The 22,478-nt window shown below is 41.8% G+C and overlaps 1 protein-coding gene across 1 annotated transcript in view; it reads right to left on the reverse strand.

Moving 5' to 3' along the window:
* LOC148087344 (E3 ubiquitin-protein ligase SMURF2-like) overlaps nucleotides 1–22,478 on the reverse strand; it is a 37,511-nt gene that overhangs the window by 5,243 nt on the left and 9,790 nt on the right. The window contains exons 2-13 of the mRNA XM_087787393.1: nucleotides 21,774–21,812; nucleotides 21,245–21,353; nucleotides 14,999–15,132; nucleotides 11,834–11,899; nucleotides 11,456–11,540; nucleotides 11,291–11,374; nucleotides 9,595–9,806; nucleotides 6,162–6,246; nucleotides 4,735–4,893; nucleotides 4,600–4,656; nucleotides 2,148–2,361; nucleotides 234–452 (exon numbers count right to left, since the gene is read on the reverse strand). Of these exons, the coding sequence (XP_087643519.1) occupies nucleotides 234–452; nucleotides 2,148–2,361; nucleotides 4,600–4,656; nucleotides 4,735–4,893; nucleotides 6,162–6,246; nucleotides 9,595–9,806; nucleotides 11,291–11,374; nucleotides 11,456–11,540; nucleotides 11,834–11,899; nucleotides 14,999–15,132; nucleotides 21,245–21,353; nucleotides 21,774–21,812 (1,463 nt within the window). The remainder of the gene's footprint in view (nucleotides 1–233; nucleotides 453–2,147; nucleotides 2,362–4,599; nucleotides 4,657–4,734; nucleotides 4,894–6,161; nucleotides 6,247–9,594; nucleotides 9,807–11,290; nucleotides 11,375–11,455; nucleotides 11,541–11,833; nucleotides 11,900–14,998; nucleotides 15,133–21,244; nucleotides 21,354–21,773; nucleotides 21,813–22,478) is intronic.

Genomic DNA, 22,478 nt, shown 5'->3' on the forward strand with positions numbered 1-22,478 from the left:
ACAGGAGGCGAGACAGTGATAAGAGACAGGAGGCGAGACAGGAGGCGAGACAGTGATGAGTGACAGGAGGCGAGACAGGAGGCGAGACAGGAGGCGAGACAGTGATGAGAGACAGGAGGCGAGACAGGAGGCGAGACAGGAGGCGAGACAGGAGGCGAGACAGGAGGCGAGACAGGAGGCGAGACAGGAGGCGAGACAGGAGGCGAGACAGGAGGCGAGACAGCAGGTGTTACCGGGTTGACAGCAGAGTCCGGGTTGATCTGCAGGGTGTAGATGTCGTCTCTAGAATACTGGAACAGGCCGTAGTACGGGTTCAGCATCTCGTGCGACAGCAGGTACAACCACTCTCGGGCGACGCCCCCGTAGTCCAGACCCTCCTCGCCGCGGAACTTGATCATGAGTCTCTTCCACAGATCCTTGGGTCGCATCTTCATCACCTGCCGGTACGACTCCTGAGGAACACACCTGGTTAAGTCTTTCAAGAACATGACTCTCAACAGAGGCGCCTAACCAAGGACTAGTTTGTAAATGAGTCTCACTAGTTTATAAATGAGTCTAAATAGTTTGTAAATGTGTTCACTAGTTTGTAAATGTGTCTCACTAGTTTGTAAATGTGTTCACTAGTTTGTAAATGTGTTCACTAGTTTGTAAATGTGTTCACTAGTTTGTAAATGTGTTCACTAGTTTGTAAATGTGTTCACTAGTTTGTAAATGTGTTCACTAGTTTGTAAATGTGTTCACTAGTTTGTAAGTGTGTTCACTAGTTTGTAAGTGTGTTCACTCGTTTGTAAGTGTGTTCACTCGTTTGTAAATGTGTTCACTAGTTTGTAAGTGTGTTCACTAGTTTGTAAATGTGTTCACTAGTTTGTAAATGTGTTCACTAGTTTGTAAATGTGTTCACTCGTTTGTAAATGTGTTCACTAGTTTGTAAGTGTGTTCACTAGTTTGTAAATGTGTTCACTAGTTTGTAAGTGTGTTCACTCGTTTGTAAATGTGTTCACTAGTTTGTAAATGTGTTCACTAGTTTGTAAATGTGTTCACTAGTTTGTAAGTGTGTTCACTAGTTTGTAAGTGTGTTCACTAGTTTGTAAGTGTGTTCACTAGTTTGTAAGTGTGTTCACTAGTTTGTAAGTGTGTTCACTAGTTTGTAAATGTGTTCACTAGTTTGTAAGTGTGTTCACTAGTTTGTAAGTGTGTTCACTAGTTTGTAAATGTGTTCACTAGTTTGTAAATGTGTTCACTAGTTTGTAAATGTGTTCACTAGTTTGTAAATGTGTTCACTAGTTTGTAAATGTGTTCACTAGTTTGTAAATGTGTTCACTAGTTTGTAAATGTGTTCACTAGTTTGTAAATGTGTTCACTCGTTTGTAAGTGTGTTCACTAGTTTGTAAATGTGTTCACTAGTTTGTAAATGTGTTCACTAGTTTGTAAATGTGTTCACTAGTTTGTAAATGTGTTCACTAGTTTGTAAATGTGTTCACTAGTTTGTAAGTGTGTTCACTAGTTTGTAAATGTGTTCACTAGTTTGTAAGTGTGTTCACTAGTTTGTAAGTGTGTTCACTAGTTTGTAAATGTGTTCACTAGTTTGTAAATGTGTTCACTAGTTTGTAAATGTGTTCACTAGTTTGTAAGTGTGTTCACTAGTTTGTAAATGTGTTCACTAGTTTGTAAATGTGTTCACTAGTTTGTAAATGTGTTCACTAGTTTGTAAATGTGTTCACTAGTTTGTAAATGTGTTCACTAGTTTGTAAATGTGTTCACTAGTTTGTAAATGTGTTCACTCGTTTGTGTGTCAGCTGTGGCTGCAGCAGTAACTGTGTGATCTTCACAGTGTTCCGTCCACAGCTGTCACATCCATGAGGCATGAAGTCATTCTTTTATTGCTGGACTTATAGCGACGTCTACGTCTGGATGAACAGACTCTAGGTCTTCAGTCTGAAGTCACTGAGAAAGAATGTTCTTCTGAGAGACGGAGCGACGGAGCAGGAAAAGAGGAGAAGAAAAGCAGCAGAACCACTTCAGAACCATTAAAAAAAAAGGCTTTTCTTGAAATGTTGCTCTGGAATGTTGGCAGCGAAGAGTTTGTGTGTTCGAGCCAAACTTCTGGTCTAGAGAGACGTCCAGTGAAGACCAACATGAAGACGTACCTCGAAGATCTCCTCCCTGCAGACCTCGATGCGACAGTGTCCGGCCTGAGGCTGCTGCTGCGACAGCTCCTGCCTCAGGATCTTCAGCTTCTGGACCAGATCCCTCTTGTACTTCGGCACCGTCAGACACTCGGCCTCGTCCGGCAGCTGGGACGGAGACGGGGCCTGGACGGGACCCACGGGGACACCCGGGCCCTTGGACTGGACCGCCTGACTGCAGGGACAGAACCAGGAGTCAGTATCACTTCTTTATTTACCTTCTTTTCTTAAGAGTTTTAATGTTGAAGAAATGATCGTGGCCATAATAATAACAACAACAATAACAATAATAATAATAACAATAATAATAACAACAATAACAATAATAACAATAATAATAATAACAATAACAATAACAATAACAACAACAACAATAATAATAACAATAATAATAACAATAATAATAATAACAATAACAATAACAATAACAATAATAACAATAACAATAACAATAACAATAATAACAATAACAATAATAATAACAATAACAATAATAATAATAATAATAATAACAATAACAATAACAATAATAACAATAACAATAACAACAATAATAATAATAACAATAATAACAATAATAATAACAATAATAATAACAATAATAACAATAATAATAATAACAATAACAATAATAATAATAACAATAAGAATAATAATAATAACAATAACAATAATAATAATAACAATAAGAATAATAATAACAATAATAATAACAATAATAATAATAACAATAAGAATAATAATAACAATAATAATAACAATAATAATAATAACAATAACAATAATAATAATAACAATAACAATAATAACAATAACACTAATAATAACAATAATAATAATAATAACAATAATAACAATAACAATAATAATAACAATAACAATAATAATAATAATAATAATAATGGTCATTTTGTCTCAGTCTGTAAAGTCAACCACTTTGTTTGAATGATTTCTAATTTTCTTTCTTCATAAGTGTTTTTATTTTTTAAAGAAATAAAGTCTTTCTTTATGAATTATTATTTGAACAAGTTTCTCATGAACCCAAAGTACAACAAAACCAAACAAACATCAATGAGTTATTATTATATATAACTGAGTTATTATTATATATATTATTATACTATAAAAGTTCAAATGAAAGTCCACTCAGAGAAGCAGGTTCAAGGTCGTCTATGAAGGTCAAATCACCGCATGTGATGATCATTTCTGATCACCCGCCTCCCACCCCGAGTAGCTGGGACAGACTCCAATGAGGAATATCGTTGGAAAATGAAGAACCCTGACCGAGGTGGTCAGGGTTCTGGTTCTGGGTGGGCCTTGAGAAAACAACTCATCTGTGGCCCGGTTTGCCTGCGAGGTTCTGCTGAACATGAAGTTCTGTCTGGTCTGCTCAGGGTGAGGTCTGGTCTTCAAGTGCAGCAGGATCCACTTCTCCCGACACCCTTCCGTCCCTCAGTGGTTTTCATCTATTTAGACTTTCCCGGGCCAAGCGGGTTCAGTGTTTTGCCAGTTGGTTCTGTATAATCACTGCTGTTTGTTTTTGTGGCTGGAGGTCCGACTGAAGAACACGAGTCTTCAGAGTCACTCTGTGCGACAACTTCAGCCTCACAGGAATCAAAGGTGTCTTTATGTCACGAGCGCTGCAAGTGTTGTACGGTGGCCCAGAGGGGCCAAAAACATTGAAAATGTTCTTTGTAAGAATGTATTTCAGAGACTAAAATTTGATTGAGTTTTCATATTTACAAGGAAATATTAATTTTGTATCTGAAATAGTAATTTGTTCCAGGAAATGGTCATTTTGTTCCAGGAAATGGTCATTTTGTTCCAGGAAATGGTCATTTTGTTCCAGGAAATGAAACAAAAAACAAGGAGAGATCCAACAAGTGTAAGACGCCGAACTGAAACACATGTTTCAACAACAGTTTAACATCACGCACATACACTGGTGTGTGTTGATGTAAAACTGATGTCATCACCTACACAAAATCTGGTGTGAGAGCGACAGACGGTGACACTGACCACAGTCATGTCTGTGTCTCACGATTCAAACCCTCATCAGCGCGAGGTCTGACAATGGTTTGTTTGCCGAGGAGACACAACAACAACGACACACAACGACAACGACACACAACGACAACGAGACACAACGACAACGAGACACAACGAGACACAACGACAACGAGACACAACGAGACACAACGAGACACAACGAGACACAACGACAACGAGACACAACGAGACACAACGACAACGAGACACAACGAGACACAACGACAACGAGACACAACAACAACGAGACACAACGACAACGAGACACAACGACAACGAGACACAACGACAACGAGACACAACGAGATGACACGTCTGACAACAGCTGCTCAAACTAGAAATTAACGTTGAAGAAAACTAGTACCTGGGGTTCGGGTTCTGGTTCTGTTCCACGGGAACACGGGATCCGTTTGGACTGGGACTGACGGACACGAAGGATGAATTAAAACACTATCGAGTCGGAAACATCTTCAGCTCGACCCACAAAAGTTCCACTTACTTCAGAACCAAATGCAAGTTGGCAGAAAGTCGAGGGTCGGTGAACTGTGTCGTGCGATTGTTGTGGTCCACGAAGTAGACGCGACCGGTCGCCGTGTTCCTGATCTCCCAGCCTGGAGGGAGAGGTCCGAGCTCCTCGCAGTTCACGTTGCTCAGATCCCTGCAACCACAACAATACTTTGATACAGCAACAGTGGCTAACAGAGAACCTGCTCAATAAAGTTCATCTATCTATGCCAGTTAGCTATGCAACCATCGATCTATGCTAGCTATCTACGCAACCATCTATCTATACAACCAGCTAGCTATGCTACCTAGCTAACTATGCTACCTAGCTATCTATGCAACCATCTATCTATGCTAGCTAGCTATGCAAGCTAGCTATCTATGCAACTAGCTAGCTATGCTAGATATCCATCTATGATAGCTATCCATCTCCGCAACTATCCATCTAGCTAGCTATCTATCTATGCTAGCTATCTATCTATCTATCTATGCAACCACCTATCTATGCTAGCTAGCTATCTATGCAACCATCTATCTACGCTAGCTAGCTATCCATCTACGCAACCATCTATCTATGCTAGCTAGCTATCTATCCAACCATCTATCTACGCTAGCTAGCTATCCATCTACGCAACCATCTATCTATGCTAGCTAGCTATCTATCCAACCATCTATCTACGCTAGCTAGCTATCCATCTACGCAACCATCTATCTATGCTAGCTAGCTATCTATCCAACCATCCATCTATGCTAGCTAGCTATCTATGCAACCATCTATCTATGCTAGCTAGCTATCTATGCAACTATCTAGCTATGCTAGATATCCATCTATGATAGCTATCCATCTCCGCAACTATCCATCTAGCTAGCTATCTATCTATGCTAGCTATCTATCTATCTATCTATGCAACCACCTATCTATGCTAGCTAGCTATCTATGCAACCATCTATCTACGCTAGCTAGCTATCCATCTACGCAACCATCTATCTATGCTAGCTAGCTATCTATCCAACCATCTATCTACGCTAGCTAGCTATCCATCTACGCAACCATCTATCTATGCTAGCTAGCTATCTATCCAACCATCCATCTATGCTAGCTAGCTATCTATGCAACCATCTATCTATGCTAGCTAGCTATCTATGCAACTATCTAGCTATGCTAGCTATTTATATATGCAAGCTATCTATCTATGCTAGCTAGTTATCTACGCTACTATCCATCTATGCAAGCTATCCATCTATACTAACTTCTATTGACAGAGTTTCCTTTACAGTCTTTGCAAAGTTTAAAAATAAATAAAGTTACATTCCAACAAGTTTCCATTCATTCTGTTAAGAAATATATAATAATCAAGTACCATTTTCTTCATCGTTGTTGATCATAAGAAGTTTGAAAGTGTAGCTTTGACTGGACGTTACCTGGGGACGCGAGGGTCGTGCCACGTGCTGACGCCGGTCTGTGTGTGCAGGAAGTAGACCTGGCCTTGTTGAGTCGTCCTTTGCTCTGAGGAAACATCATCATCAGTACAGGAACAAACACAAAGAGAAACATCAACTGAAACACAGTGTCTGGTGTTGAAGACCCGAGGATGGAGGAGGCAATTAGAACAAATAAAAAAAGACTCAAAATAATATAAAAGAAATGAACCTTCATAAAAGCCACTCGTTAAGACTCGACTGTCTGTTCTTTCATCACCAGAACCTCGCTCTGGACTTCAACAGACGCCATCATTTTAGCCTCATTGTTCGTCTTCCTTTTAGAAGAGATTTCTAAACACGTCTTATTACTTTATATCTGAGTTGAAGCTGGGAGTCAAGGCCAGACGTGATGACCTCACGATGACCTCACGATGACCTGGTCTCAGATCCTCGGGCAGGTCCTCGTTTGCTGGACTTTCTCAACTGTTTTGAAACAGTCCCTCGATCCGTGTTTGAGGTCCAACTTCTTTAGAAACACACTTTCACAGACCGACTTAATGCAACGTTATCTTTTCATCTTTGGCTCAGTTTCATTTCGATTATTCCACTTTGCTCATTTGTAAATAATCTTTTATTATTTTCATGTTACCTGCGGTTCATCATGTGTCGTGTTGAGCTAATGTTAGTTTTTGATTATTGACAGTCGTTTGAAAGATGCATTAGAAATACAGATGATGGTCGTTCCTTTACAGTCTTAAAGTTTAAACATAAATAAAGTTACATTCCAACAAGTTTCCATTCATTTTGTTAAGAAATCTATAATCTATAAAAATTTAATATTAAAATGTCTCTCTATGAAGGCACAAAATGTTTAAACTTTAACGCCAAAAAACACCTACAGTTATGCAGATATTTGATCATGTTGTTTTTCACCAAACAAAAAAACTAAATTTAACAAGAAACAAAAAACTGAATGAAAAGCTCAGAGTCTGAGGAAAGTGAACGTCGTGGAAGAGAAAGAATGTGAACCTCTTGTTTGTAGATTCCCTAAAAAGGTAGACATTCTTTTCTGCCATTATTCTTCACCTCCTTCTCAAAAAAAGAAAACTGCAGATCAAATGATCTCCTCAGACCTCAGTGCCTCCTTCTGAAGACAGAGACACTGAAACTCCTCCAGGACGTCCATGATTGCCGTCACGCTGGAATGTATTCACTCTCTTCTCTGGTTACCTCCGGGAAACGTTCAAGTACAACAACAAATAATACGTTTAAATAATGGTAGTTTTATGTGTATGATTAGAAATGTAGCAAAGTTTTCATTCATTCATTTTACACATCGTCATGTGTGGTCGAGTCTCTCAGAACCTCAGGAGTTCACAGAGTTCAGGAGAGACCAGGAGCATCAGTGACTCCGACCTCAGACTGAGAACCTGCTGCTGCTGGTCTCAACAAGGAGAACGCGTCGAGTTTAAATGAATAGAAAGAACAATTTGTTTCTATACAACAGAAAACCGATCTAAAGAAGACTCAGGACTTGATGTGGTGATCAAACAGACAGAAGAAAGATTCATAAAATCAGTTCAAACAAGAAGCTCCAGAATCATCACTACTTTCACGACAGAACCAGGTTTCACAGCAGAACTTTCTCGATCGGAGACACCAGAACACAGCTTCTCTGTGTCGCCGCGGTCTGAGCAGAAGATCCTCAGCCTGACTCGAATGTTAATCACAGAAGCTGCAGTCGCTCAACAAAACCAGAGCGCAGTGGAAAAAAAGCAAACTTTGTCACTGAGAGCAGTTTTTAAATAGACTGGACTTTATTTCCAGCTCAATGTCAGAGGATCTGTGCAAATGAGATGCATGTTCACACATTTGATGGTTTAGATAAGATAGTTTGGATAGTTTAGATAACATAGTTTAGATAAGATAGTTTGGATAGTGTAGATAGTTTGGATAAGATAGTTTGGATAAGATAGTTTAGATAAGATAGTGTAGATAGTTTGGATAAGATAGTTTGGATAAGATAGTTTAGATAAGATAGTTTGGATAAGATAGTTTAGATAAGATAGTGTAGATAGTTTGGATAAGATAGTTTGGATAAGATAGTTTAGATAACATAGTTTAGATAAGATAGTTTGGATAGTGTAGATAGTTTGGATAAGATAGTTTGGATAAGATAGTTTGGATAAGATAGTTTAGATAAGATAGTGTAGATAGTTTAGATAAGATAGTTTGGATAAGATAGTGTAGATAGTTTAGATAAGATAGTTTGGATAAGATAGTGTAGATAGTTTAGATAAGATAGTTTGGATAAGATAGTTTGGATAAGATAGTTTAGATAAGATAGTGTAGATAGTTTGGATAAGATAGGTTGGATAAGATAGTTTGGATAAGATAGTTTAGATAAGATAGTGTAGATAGTTTAGATAAGATAGTTTGGATAAGATAGTGTAGATAGTTTAGATAAGATAGTTTGGATAAGATAGTGTAGATAGTTTAGATAAGATAGTTTGGATAAGATAGTTTAGATAAGATAGTTTGGATAGTGTAGATAGTTTGGATAAGATAGTTTGGATAAGATAGTTTGGATAAGATAGTTTAGATAAGATAGTGTAGATAGTTTAGATAAGATAGTTTGGATAAGATAGTGTAGATAGTTCAGATAAGATAGTTTGGATAAGATAGTTTGGATAAGATAGTTTGGATAAGATAGTTTAGATAAGATAGTGTAGATAGTTTGGATAAGATAGTTTGGATAAGATAGTTTGGATAAGATAGTTTAGATAAGATAGTGTAGATAGTTTAGATAAGATAGTTTGGATAAGATAGTGTAGATAGTTTAGATAAGATAGTTTGGATAAGATAGTTTAGATAAGATAGTTTGGATAAGATAGTTTGGATAAGATAGTGTAGATAGTTTAGATAAGATAGTTTGGATAAGATAGTTTAGATAAGATAGTTTGGATAAGATAGTGTAGATAGTTTAGATAAGATAGTGTAGATAAGATAGTTTAGAACTTTATTGAAGACATTATTCATTGAAGACAAGATAAATTGTTCTGATAGATAGTTTCTCTCATGATCGTTTCTCTCACTCATGGATCATCAATCATCGTCGTCACTGACATGTTCTCAGTCTCGGTAAAACTTCTCCAAACCTTCAGTCACTTGAAAGTTCCATTATATTTCTATTAAATCTGCCATTAAAGATTCTTTATGCTCATTATACTGCTTTAAATAATGCACGGAAATGTAAGTTATATACATAGTATATATAGTGACAAACGGTACAAAGTAGATTTAATTTGAGCAGCAGTGACGACAACAGTTATTTCAACTGATCCGTCTCCACAGGATTTGAACTTTATGAGCTTCATGAACTTCATGAACTTCATGAAGCTCTGACAACGGCAGCTCTTCGGGCGAGTCTTACCGTAACCCTCGGGCAGGTCGGGCGGCGTGTGCAGGTGTGTTCGACTCATGTAGTTGCGGTGTCGCTGCGACCGAACCCGTCTCTCCTGGATCCGCTGTTCGCCCGGCGGACCGTTGGCTTCGGCGCCGTTGATGGGCGTCATGACCGGCGTGTTCTCGTCCACGACGCAGCTCAAGGGACGCCCGGAGGGACTGGAGTACTCGGAGGCCGGCCTGAGAAAACAAGTAAACAGCCTCTGTGAGACATTTTTTCCCTTTCGTTGGTGAAACCTTTTTTTTTTTAAAGACTGGAGGAAAAAGCAGGAAAGGCTCGTACGCTGGTCGTGTGATGTTGACAGCGGATCTATTTCCTCTCACGGCGTCTAGACATCTGTGCGTTCAAAGTGTAATTATTGGAAACTAGTTTGTCTGTGTCAACAGTGCGAGGGAGAGAAATGTATTCTACGGTTTTGGGTGAACTTTAAGTGGCGAGCAGGATTATGGGTTTGCACCAGAGCGAGGAGAGAAGGCCTCCAACGGCTCCAGACCTTCTTTTGTTTGTGCGACTGAAGCTCTGGACCTCGGAGGCACATTATCTGATAAGCAAACACAAACACAGACAGCCTGGCTTGAACTTGAGAGTGTGTGTGTCCGTGTAACACGTCTGATTACCGTCTGGCTGCCCAGAGTGACCGACGCCTGGGTTATCTGAAACCCTCCGTCAGCCCGGACCCCTGCCCCTCGCCCCTCGCCCCCCATTTCCTCTTCCTGGCACTGAAGGCCTTGATCGCTCAGAAGTGAAATAAAAAAAATACAGCAGTGCTTTCTTTTCTCAGCCTCATCTTTCAAGAAGTCGGATCTCGTCTGTTCGGCCTAAGACTCCGAGGTCGTCCGTCCCGTGACGTGGCGCTGGCGTCCGGGGGACGAGATCATGGCGTCCGGGGGACGAGATCATGGCGTCCGGGGGACGAGATCATGGCGTCCGGGGGACGAGATGATGGCGTCCGGGGGACGAGATCATGGCGTCCGGGGGACGAGATCATGGCGTCCGGGGGACGAGATGATGATGATGATGATGAATGATTCGCTCGCGGCGGTGGCTCCGCTGATAAGGTCTCGCAGGAAGGCGTCAGTTCTTTCTGCGCCGACGCCGGCCAAATAAAACCAGTCTAGTGCGAGGGAACGTTTTCTTTAAAAGGCTGAGATCGTTTTCAAAAATGTGAGGCTTTTAGAAAACAATGAGAAATGGATCCGCAAAGTAGTGACCGTTTGATTTTTCACTCGTTTACATTGACTACCCGTGACGGGTCCCCGGATGCTCTGCCGCCCAGCCATCTAATCGCAGCAGGGAATCCCCTCTGACATAAGGACATGGACAGTAGAGCAGTGTGTAGAAAGGCATCATGGGAGGTCACTGTTTTGTTGGCACCATAAGTAACGTTGGTGTGGTCGTCATTACCTCCCACCGAGTTCTGTAGTTTATTCGTTGTTCATAAAAAAAGACGCGTTCGTAACAGAGGAACAGCGAAGCTACACTTTCATTTGTTACAGACGGCAGTTTAACACTTAATACAAGACATGGAAATAGATCTGCGTGGAAAATGAAACCGAAGAATAGTGAGAAAAACCACGATAAAGCTGATAAAAGAAGACTTTCTGGAAACTAGAAGTTCAAGCTGATAAATACTAAATCATGAAGATGTGTGTGTGTTGCTCACCTGGTGGGTCGCTCCCATTGTGTTGTGCGCGTGATGTGGTTCAGGTACTGGATCCGTCCGGTGGCGGTCCTTCTCTCCTCCCACCTGTTTTGATTCCAACGGTTACGACGTACATTCTTGACCAGATCACTTTCAGAGGAGACCGTTGAGCGTCATCGTACTGACCCGTCGGGTAAATCGTTGTCGAAGAGTCGACTGCAGTCCACCACCGGCCCCCCGGAGCCGATACGATCGCGGGATTGAAGACTCACTATCAGAAAGATAAAGGAGTGATTAAAACATCCAGAGAGTGATGATGTCATCAGTTCACGCAGTCACATGATTCTCGTCTAACAAAACATTTTTGTCTGATATTATATTCTATAAATAAAAGTCAAGTTGCAAAAAAATAAATAAATTAAAACCAATGAGACGCTTTCCTTGTCATAAGCTCCGCCCATTGAGTGAAGCACTAAAATGATTGGATCAGTCGTGTGTCAATCAAAAGTTGAACCATCTGAATGGCCACTCATTAATAGAACGTGAAGTTTGTATTCTTCTTACCAACGATCTGTCCTCTGATGGTATCGTTGTCGTTCGGACCGAGCTTGTTCAGGTCCAGCCTCTGATCTGCAACGATGAACCATAACGACGACTTTATTTTAGGGATGAAGTGGAAACAACAAGTTTTAAAAGTGTTAAAAGAGTGAGACACAGAAGAAGAGCATTAGAATCCTCTAAGGTTCTGGTTCTTGAGGTTCCGTCTGCCGTGATGTCAGAGCTGCAGCTCAGACTAAACAGGGACGGATCAGACGCCTTGAGGCAGATCGTCTTGTAAATAGGAAGTCGGTCGAGACACGGCGTTTGCAGACATTAAACCACAAATGTTCTTCAGCTCGAGAACACGTCAATATTTCACAACATGCGTGTCGTTACGACGAGCCGCGAGTCATCAGGTCATACATGCAGAAACGGACGCGTCGTAAGAAGCGACAGCTGAGGCCAGAATCTTCTGTTTGTTTGTGTTGAGAAAACGGGCCAAAGGTCGCAGGGGTTCGTCTGCAGGAAGTAGTGATGCACCCGTGATGCACCCGTGACGCACCCGTGACGCACCCGTGACGCACCCGTGACGCACCCGTGACGCACCCGTGACGCACCCGTGACGCACCCGTGACGCACCCGTGACGCACCCGTGACGCACCCGTGACGCACCCGTGACGCACCCGTGACGCACCCGTGACGCACCCGTGACGCACCCGTGACGCACCCGTGACGCACCCGTGACGCACCCGTGACGCACCCGTGACGCACCCGTGACGCACCCGTGACGCACCCGTGACGCACCCGTGACGCACCCGTGACGCACCCGTGACGCACCCGTGACGCACCCGTGACGCACCCGTGACGCACCCGTGACGCACCCGTGACGCACCCGTGACGCACCCGTGACGCACCCGTGACGCACCCGTGACGCACCCGTGACGCACCCGTGACGCACCCGTGACGCACCCGTGACGCACCCGTGACGCACCCGTGACGCACCCGTGACGCACCCGTGACGCACCCGTGACGCACCCGTGACGCACCCGTGACGCACCCGTCATGCCAAAAAAAGGCCAAAAACGCCGACTGTAAAGTGGACTTTGAAGACAAGGGCACTTCCTCAGACGGGGCAGGGGGACATGAGGGGGGACATGAGGGGGGACATGAGGGGGGACATGAGGGGGACATGTGGGGGACATGTGGGGGCATGAGGGGGGACATGAGGGGGGACATGAGGGGGGACATGAGGGGGGACATGAGGGGGGACATGAGGGGGGACATGAGGGGGCATGAGGGGGCATGAGGGGGACATGTGGGGGCATGTGGGGGCATGAGGGGGACATGAGGGGGACATGAGGGGGACATGTGTCAGAACCACACGAGCGCATTCTCATGTGGTTTTGGTGGCTTCACACTAACCATTATATCGGATATTTATACTTTGGATATTTAGACAATTAGACTGTGAGCCGAGGGTAAATATGCACAACACACCAGCCACAAAGATTAGGTTATTTCCATCCTCGTCATGTCACTAAACCATAACAAGGATTCGACATAAGACAAAAAGAAGAATCAACACCTCGACCTCAAAGGTAACGGTGGATTCCATTTTTATCTCAAATATTTCTTTGTGATCTAGACGTTTGTTTTCTCTCTTCTGCTTCACGTCAGTTTCAGTAGGTTTTAACCCTTGTGTCGTCTCTGGAGCTGTGTCTCAAATCACATACTTGTGTACTCAAAGTTAGTATTTTTAGTGTGTAAGTGTGTCTCAATTCTTAGTATGTAAATGTAGTTAGTGCTCCATACACACTAGATTGTCACTAAAACGCCCACAAAACTGAGTATGAATCGATGGACACTTTCTACACTAAACGACTCCATCTTAGTGACGTTGTAAACGGAAGTTACGTCATAATATAATAATATATTATATATATATATACTTACAGGTGAATTTTCAGGCAACAGTATGAAGATGGCACATCTTTGGTGCTGATACCAGCGTAAATATCTTGCGAATATTTGGTTTCTCATATTTATTTCTTCTTCCAAACTAGCAAACGTGCTGCCAGCAGGTGTCGATAGTGTTCCTACAGCTGGTTCATCGTTCACAGTAAATCAGCGTTAAATAGTAGTAGAAGAAGAAGCTGTCGCGTCATTTCCTGTTAGTGTGTAGCAGCAGAGTTTGATTTGAGACAAACTATCAGTGGAGGATTAGTTACTAGTTAGTACGTACACTATCCTGATGCATACTAACTTCTAGTATACTAAGATAAGTATGTTTGAGACATACTATCTGTGGAGGATTAGTTACTAGTTAGTATGTACACTATCCTGATGATACTAACTTCTAGTATACTAAGAGAAGTATGTGATTTGAGACATACTATCTGTGGAGGATTAGTTACTAGTTAGTACGTACACTATCCTGATGCATACTAACTTCTAGTATACTAAGAGAAGTATGTTTGAGACATACTATCTGTGGAGGATTAGTTACTAGTTAGTACGTACACTATCCTGATGATACTAACTTCTAGTATACTAAGAGAAGTATGTTTGAGACATACTATCTGTGGAGGATTAGTTACTAGTTAGTACGTACACTATCCTGATGATACTAACTTCTAGTATACTAAGAGAAGTATGTTTGAGACATACTATCTGTGGAGGATTAGTTACTAGTTAGTACGTACACTATCCTGATGCACACTAACTTCTAGTATACTAAGAGAAGTATGTGATTTGAGACACAGCATGGGTCGCGATGAATCGAGATTTATTTTCATTTTCATCTGATCAAACAAGATATTTTGATGGATTGATTCTGCATTTAGAAAGTCATCTAGAAAAAGTGACAGACTATACTATTTGTACTACATTCATTCTCAGATGATCCATCGGAGGATTCCCTTGATCCAGGCCTCCCGTGGAGATCCTCTCACATTTTGGCCCAGTTAAATATCGGGAGAGTGCAAGTACAAGTGAGGGTTTAGAGAGGAGGGGGTCAGTCATGCTGACCTGGATTCATCCGACAGCGAGTAAACCCTTCGTGTCCATCACACAGTACAATGCTTTTGCACAGGCTTCTTCTTCTAATGGTGGTCCTCAGCCCTAAATAAGGTGCTGCTCAATACTGCTTTAAAAAACATGTGTAGCCTCCGAGGACACGCAGACACTCACAGCCGGTGTCTTTGAGTCTGTTGATGGCGTTGGAAAGTAGGCGCACACATCCAAGGAAGCCGGCCCCCTGCTTTTTATGGATCTTCTTATGGTTCCACACGCTGATGGTGATGGAATCTGCTTTACCGATGTAGCTGGAAAACAGAATCAGCCGTCGTTAGAAACGCAACTTTTTTATTCGTTCAGGCTTTTTCCTTGATTCTCTGAGACTCCTGTGTTGTTCTCAGTATTATCTTGACCTTTAAAGTATATCTTTTAGTGAGTATTGTTTTGATTGTTGAAGCGCTTTGTGACCCTGGTCTGGAAAAGCTCTATATAAATACAAATTACTTACTTACAATTCATTCTTCGACTCAAAGAAATTGCAAAAGTCCTTCCACCAGCGTCTGATCTGACTGTGCAGCAGACGCTGGTGATTTGAAATCATTTGTGAGCAGATGCTGGAGTGTTTGTACAGATTTAGTGCAGACGAAGTGAGTCTAGTCGCGGTCGCTGAACAGAGGAAGTTCCTGTGATGTGTTCCACCGCCGTCTGCGACCCAGACAGATGTTACAGTCAAACACAGCAGTGTCTTCGGCACTAATTACAGCCTCGCAGCCCAGCGTGGATGCAGAGCTGGAGGTTCCACTGCGACACCAGGGGATTTCCTTCTGAACACATGAGCTGCGATGTTTGGAGTCTGGCGTTCAACGAGTCGAAATAAAAATGATTACGATGTACGGTTCGAAGTTTCAACGGAACGTACTGAATACGGTTAGAAATTCAGAATAAAAAACAATCGTACGATTTAAACGAAAAATATTTTTTAATGTTTATATTTCTGTGATGAAAACAACAATCAGACTGTTTTCTATTCTGGTACCTTGAACAGACATGAGATCTGTCGATTGTAAATCTAGTGCTGTGTCTCAAATCACATACTTGTGTACTCAAAGTTAGTATTTTTAGTGTGTAAGTGCGTCTCAATTCTTAGTATGCGAAAGGTAGTGCGCCATGCAACACTAGATTGTCACTAAAACACCCACAAAACTGAGTATGGATCGATCGACACTTTCTGCACTAAACGACTCCATCTTAGTGACGTTGTAAACGGAAGTTACGTCATATATATAAATATATATATATATATACATATATATATATATATACATATATATAAATATATATATATATATACATATATATAAATATACATATATATATATATATACATATATATATATATATACATACATATATATATATATATATATATACATATATATATATATATATATACATACATATATATATATATATATATACATACATATATATATACACATACATATATATATACACATACATATATATATACATATATATATATATACACATATATATATATAAACTATCTGTGGAGAATTAGTTACTAGTTAGTACCTACACTATCCTGATGCATACTAACTTCTAGTATACTAAAGAAGTATGTGATTTGAGACATACTATCTGTGAAGGATTAGTTACTAGTTAGTACGTACACTATCCTGATGCATACTAACTTCTAGTATACTAGAGAAGTATGTTTGAGACATACTATCTGTGGAGGATTAGTTACTAGTTAGTACGTACACTATCCTGATGCATACTAACTTCTAGTATACTAAGAGAAGTATGTGATTTGAGACATACTATCTGTGGAGGATTAGTTACTAGTTAGTACGTACACTATCCTGATGCATACTAACTTCTAGTATACTAAGAGAAGTATGTGATTTGAGACATACTATCTGTGGAGGATTAGTTACTAGTTAGTACGTACACTATCCTGATGCATACTAACTTCTAGTATACTAGAGAAGTATGTGATTTGAGACATACTATCTGTGAAGGATTAGTTACTAGTTAGTACGTACACTATCCTGATGATACTAACTTCTAGTATACTAGAGAAGTATGTGATTTGAGACATACTATCTGTGAAGGATTAGTTACTAGTTAGTACGTACACTATCCTGATGCATACTAACTTCTAGTATACTAGAGAAGTATGTGATTTGAGACATACTATCTGTGGAGGATTAGTTACTAGTTAGTACGTACACTATCCTGATGCATACTAACTTCTAGTATACTAAGAGAAGTATGTGATTTGAGACATACTATCTGTGGAGGATTAGTTACTAGTTAGTACGTACACTATCCTGATGCATACTAACTTCTAGTATACTAGAGAAGTATGTGATTTGAGACATACTATCTGTGAAGGATTAGTTACTAGTTAGTACGTACACTATCCTGATGCATACTAACTTCTAGTATACTAGAGAAGTATGTGATTTGAGACATACTATCTGTGGAGGATTAGTTACTAGTTAGTACGTACACTATCCTGATGCATACCAACTTCTAGTATACTAGAGAAGTATGTGATTTGAGACATACTATCTGTGGAGGATTAGTTACTAGTTAGTACGTACACTATCCTGATGCATACCAACTTCTAGTATACTAGAGAAGTATGTGATTTGAGACATACTATCTGTGTAGGATTAGTTACTAGTTAGTACGTACACTATCCTGATGCATACCAACTTCTAGTATACTAGAGAAGTATGTGATTTGAGACATACTATCTGTGGAGGATTAGTTACTAGTTAGTACGTACACTATCCTGATGCATACCAACTTCTAGTATACTAGAGAAGTATGTGATTTGAGACATACTATCTGTGAAGGATTAGTTACTAGTTAGTACGTACACTATCCTGATGATACTAACTTCTAGTATACTAGAGAAGTGTGTGATTTGAGACATACTATCTGTGGAGGATTAGTTACTAGTTAGTACGTACACTATCCTGATGCATACCAACTTCTAGTATACTAGAGAAGTGTGTGATTTGAGACATACTATCTGTGGAGGATTAGTTACTAGTTAGTACGTACACTATCCTGATGCATACCAACTTCTAGTATACTAGAGAAGTATGTGATTTGAGACATACTATCTGTGTAGGATTAGTTACTACGTACACTATCCTGATGATACTAACTTCTAGTATACTAGAGAAGTGTGTGATTTGAGACATACTATCTGTGGAGGATTAGTTACTAGTTAGTACGTACACTATCCTGATGCATACTAACTTCTAGTATACTAGAGAAGTGTGTGATTTGAGACACAGCATTTCGTCCTTACATCTGTATTCTTGTACCTCCTCAGCCCATCTCCGAAGAGCCCGGGGTGAGAAGGTACAAGCCGTCGACATCTGTAATACGTAAGATTATGTCACGCCACTGAGACTAATGTAGAGGGTTTGTCGAGGGGAAACGAACCCCACACACTCAGGCTGCATGTGGAGGTGTGGCCAATCGGAAGGCTGCCAAGACCACACTCCTCATCTGACTTCAGTGGCATGTAAGCCATTTCCTGAGGCGGAGGAAGAGGCCAGGGGTTGCTGGCGGGGAACACACTCTCCAGAAGCAGACGAGAATACAGAGGAAGCAATGACCTCCAGGAGAACATGAAGGTGCTCCTAGCATGATCCATGAAGGTGCTCCTAGCATGATACACGAAGGTGCTCCTAGCATGATACATGAAGGTGCTCCTAGCATGATCCATGAAGGTGCTCCTAGCATGATACACGAAGGTGCTCCTAGCATGATACAGGAAGGTGCTCCTAGCATGATACACGAAGGTGCTCCTAGCATGATACATGAAGGTGCTCCTAGCATGATACGTGAAGGTGCTCCTAGCATGATACGTGAAGGTGCTCCTAGCATGATACATGAAGGTGCTCCTAGCATGATACGTGAAGGTGCTCCTAGCATGATACGTGAAGGTGCTCCTAGCATGATACGTGAAGGTGCTCCTAGCATGATACGTGAAGGTGCTCCTAGCATGATACGTGAAGGTGCTCCTAGCATGATACGTGAAGGTGCTCCTAGCATGATACGTGAAGGTGCTCCTAGCATGATACGTGAAGGTGCTCCTAGCATGATACGTGAAGGTGCTCCTAGCATGATACGTGAAGGTGCTCCTAGCATGATACGTGAAGGTGCTCCTAGCATGATACGTGAAGGTGCTCCTAGCATGATACGTGAAGGTGCTCCTAGCATGATACGTGAAGGTGCTCCTAGCATGATACGTGAAGGTGCTCCTAGCATGATACGTGAAGGTGCTCCTAGCATGATACGTGAAGGTGCTCCTAGCATGATACATGAAGGTGCTCCTAGCATGATACGTGAAGGTGCTCCTAGCATGATACGTGAAGGTGCTCCTAGCATGATACATGAAGGTGCTCCTAGCATGATACGTGAAGGTGCTCCTAGCATGATACGTGAAGGTGCTCCTAGCATGATCCGTGAAGGTGCTCCTAGCATGATCCATGAAGGTGCTCCTAGCATGATACATGAAGGTGCTCCTAGCATGATCCATGAAGGTGCTCCTAGCATGATACATGAAGGTGCTCCTAGCATGATACATGAAGGTGCTCCTAGCATGATACATGAAGGTGCTCCTAGCATGATACATGAAGGTGCTCCTAGCATGATACATGAAGGTGCTCCTAGCATGATACGTGAAGGTGCTCCTAGCATGATACGTGAAGGTGCTCCTAGCATGATACGTGAAGGTGCTCCTAGCATGATACGTGAAGGTGCTCCTAGCATGATACGTGAAGGTGCTCGTAGCATGATACGTGAAGGTGCTCGTAGCATGATACGTGAAGGTGCTCCTAGCATGATCCGTGAAGGTGCTCCTAGCATGATCCGTGAAGGTGCTCCTAGCATGATCCATGAAGGTGCTCCTAGGCATGATACATGAAGGTGCTCCTAGCATGATACATGAAGGTGCTCCTAGCATGATCCGTGAAGGTGCTCCTAGCATGATCCGTGAAGGTGCTCCTAGCATGATACATGAAGGTGCTCCTAGCATGATACATGAAGGTGCTCCTAGCATGATACATGAAGGTGCTCCTAGCATGATACATGAAGGTGCTCCTAGCATGATAAATGAAGGTGCTCCTAGCATGATACGTGAAGGTGCTCCTAGCATGATCCGTGAAGGTGCTCCTAGCATGATCCGTGAAGGTGCTCCTAGCATGATACGTGAAGGTGCTCCTAGCATGATACGTGAAGGTGCTCCTAGCATGATACGTGAAGGTGCTCCTAGCATGATACGTGAAGGTGCTCCTAGCATGATACGTGAAGGTGCTCCTAGCATGATACGTGAAGGTGCTCCTAGCATGATACGTGAAGGTGCTCCTAGCATGATACGTGAAGGTGCTCCTAGCATGATACGTGAAGGTGCTCCTAGCATGATACGTGAAGGTGCTCCTAGCATGATACGTGAAGGTGCTCCTAGCATGATACGTGAAGGTGCTCGTAGCATGATACGTGAAGGTGCTCCTAGCATGATCCGTGAAGGTGCTCCTAGCATGATCCATGAAGGTGCTCCTAGGCATGATACATGAAGGTGCTCCTAGCATGATACATGAAGGTGCTCCTAGCATGATACATGAAGGTGCTCCTAGCATGATCCGTGAAGGTGCTCCTAGCATGATCCGTGAAGGTGCTCCTAGCATTATACATGAAGGTGCTCCTAGCATGATACATGAAGGTGCTCCTAGCATGATACATGAAGGTGATCCTAGCATGATAAATGAAGGTGCTCCTAGCATGATACGTGAAGGTGCTCCTAGCATGATCCGTGAAGGTGCTCCTAGCATGATCCGTGAAGGTGCTCCTAGCATGATACGTGAAGGTGCTCCTAGCATGATACGTGAAGGTGCTCCTAGCATGATACGTGAAGGTGCTCCTAGCATGATACGTGAAGGTGCTCCTAGCATGATACGTGAAGGTGCTCCTAGCATGATACGTGAAGGTGCTCCTAGCATGATACGTGAAGGTGCTCCTAGCATGATACGTGAAGGTGCTCCTAGCATGATACGTGAAGGTGCTCCTAGCATGATACGTGAAGGTGCTCCTAGCATGATACGTGAAGGTGCTCCTAGCATGATACGTGAAGGTGCTCCTAGCATGATACGTGAAGGTGCTCCTAGCATGATACATGAAGGTGCTCCTAGCATGATACGTGAAGGTGCTCCTAGCATGATACGTGAAGGTGCTCCTAGCATGATACATGAAGGTGCTCCTAGCATGATACGTGTATTTTTAAACCAGAGTCGTGAATCTCTTGACACTGGTCACGATACTTGGGTCCAACACAATAGTATCACGATGCGTCACGTCCTTCATACTCACAGATCATAATGTTGATTCCATTTGGGATCCAAGGTGTTTCTCACAGTGTCGGTCGAGTGACACTGTCCCGAGCCATCGACGACCACTTTAGCGAAGGGATCAGGTAACCCTGGTGAAAGAGCACCAGTTAATACTTTAGTTTATACCAATCGTTGACAACATTTCTAAGAGAAACCTTAAACTTAGGTTGGTGTTGAGAGTAAACAATTACTTTTCTAGTGCCAACGATTGGCTTAACTCACACACAAGTATCACTGCTCTAGTAAACACTGTTGGAGCTTCTTTTCGGTCATAACTAAACATTTACAATAAATCCTCCTCTGAGGCCTAATAGCATCTTTAAGGTTCTGCAAAGCATTTTTTTTAGGAATCTAGGTTAGACTAGGTTAACCAGATAGACAAATCTCTGGTTGTGTTACGTTGAAAAACATCTAATAATGTCCTAAACTATAATATAATCACAACATTAAGCAATAGTCATAGTAAATGCATATTCAATAGTTCAGCTATAGACTTGATTTATACTTACGGAAGAAGTCTTTCTTCGCCAGGTTCTTTGCACAGAGAACTGTAAGAGAAAAATCACAAAAACGTTTAACGAAATCAAGAAAAGAACAAAGTATCTCCAACCAAAATATAATGAGCATAAACCCGCAATTCCCTGGGTACGTCCGAGGGTCTCCCCCCAGTCGGACGAGCCCTGAATACCAACAATAGATAAGTATCCTATTAAGGTTCGCGGGTACAACTGGCTTCACGTGGTACCTTGGAGTCGACTGCAGATGGTTTGAGTTTTCTGTTGTAATACTGCCGTGCTTTCAAACTAAGGTACAAACAAACCACCTTGAACATTCAAAACTTTACTTACAAACACACTTCTGGAGAATGACGCAGTTTTACCATTCACAACAGATAAAACGCACAATACAAAATGAGAATATACTTTAAAAACTACTAGAATTAGAAACGGAGAATAAATGTCAACAATACACTGTAAAATCTGGAGTCAAATACAATTATTCATAAGTACGCACAAAGGACAACTCGCTTCATATCCATTTAATCCAACTGGTCGTCCACAATCATAGCTGTACGGCATATTGTTGCGATGCCACTTATTATTCATTACCCATCATGCATAGTGTGCACTCATGACAACGACAGGAGGCGCCGAGTAACGGTGGGAGGTTCACCAACGTCTCCGTCTGTCTGAGAACAAAGGTCCGGCTCTACG

This window comes from Callionymus lyra, chromosome 1 (genome assembly GCF_982586985.1).
Source record: "Callionymus lyra chromosome 1, fCalLyr1.hap1.1, whole genome shotgun sequence".
Lineage (NCBI taxonomy): Eukaryota > Metazoa > Chordata > Actinopteri > Syngnathiformes > Callionymidae > Callionymus > Callionymus lyra.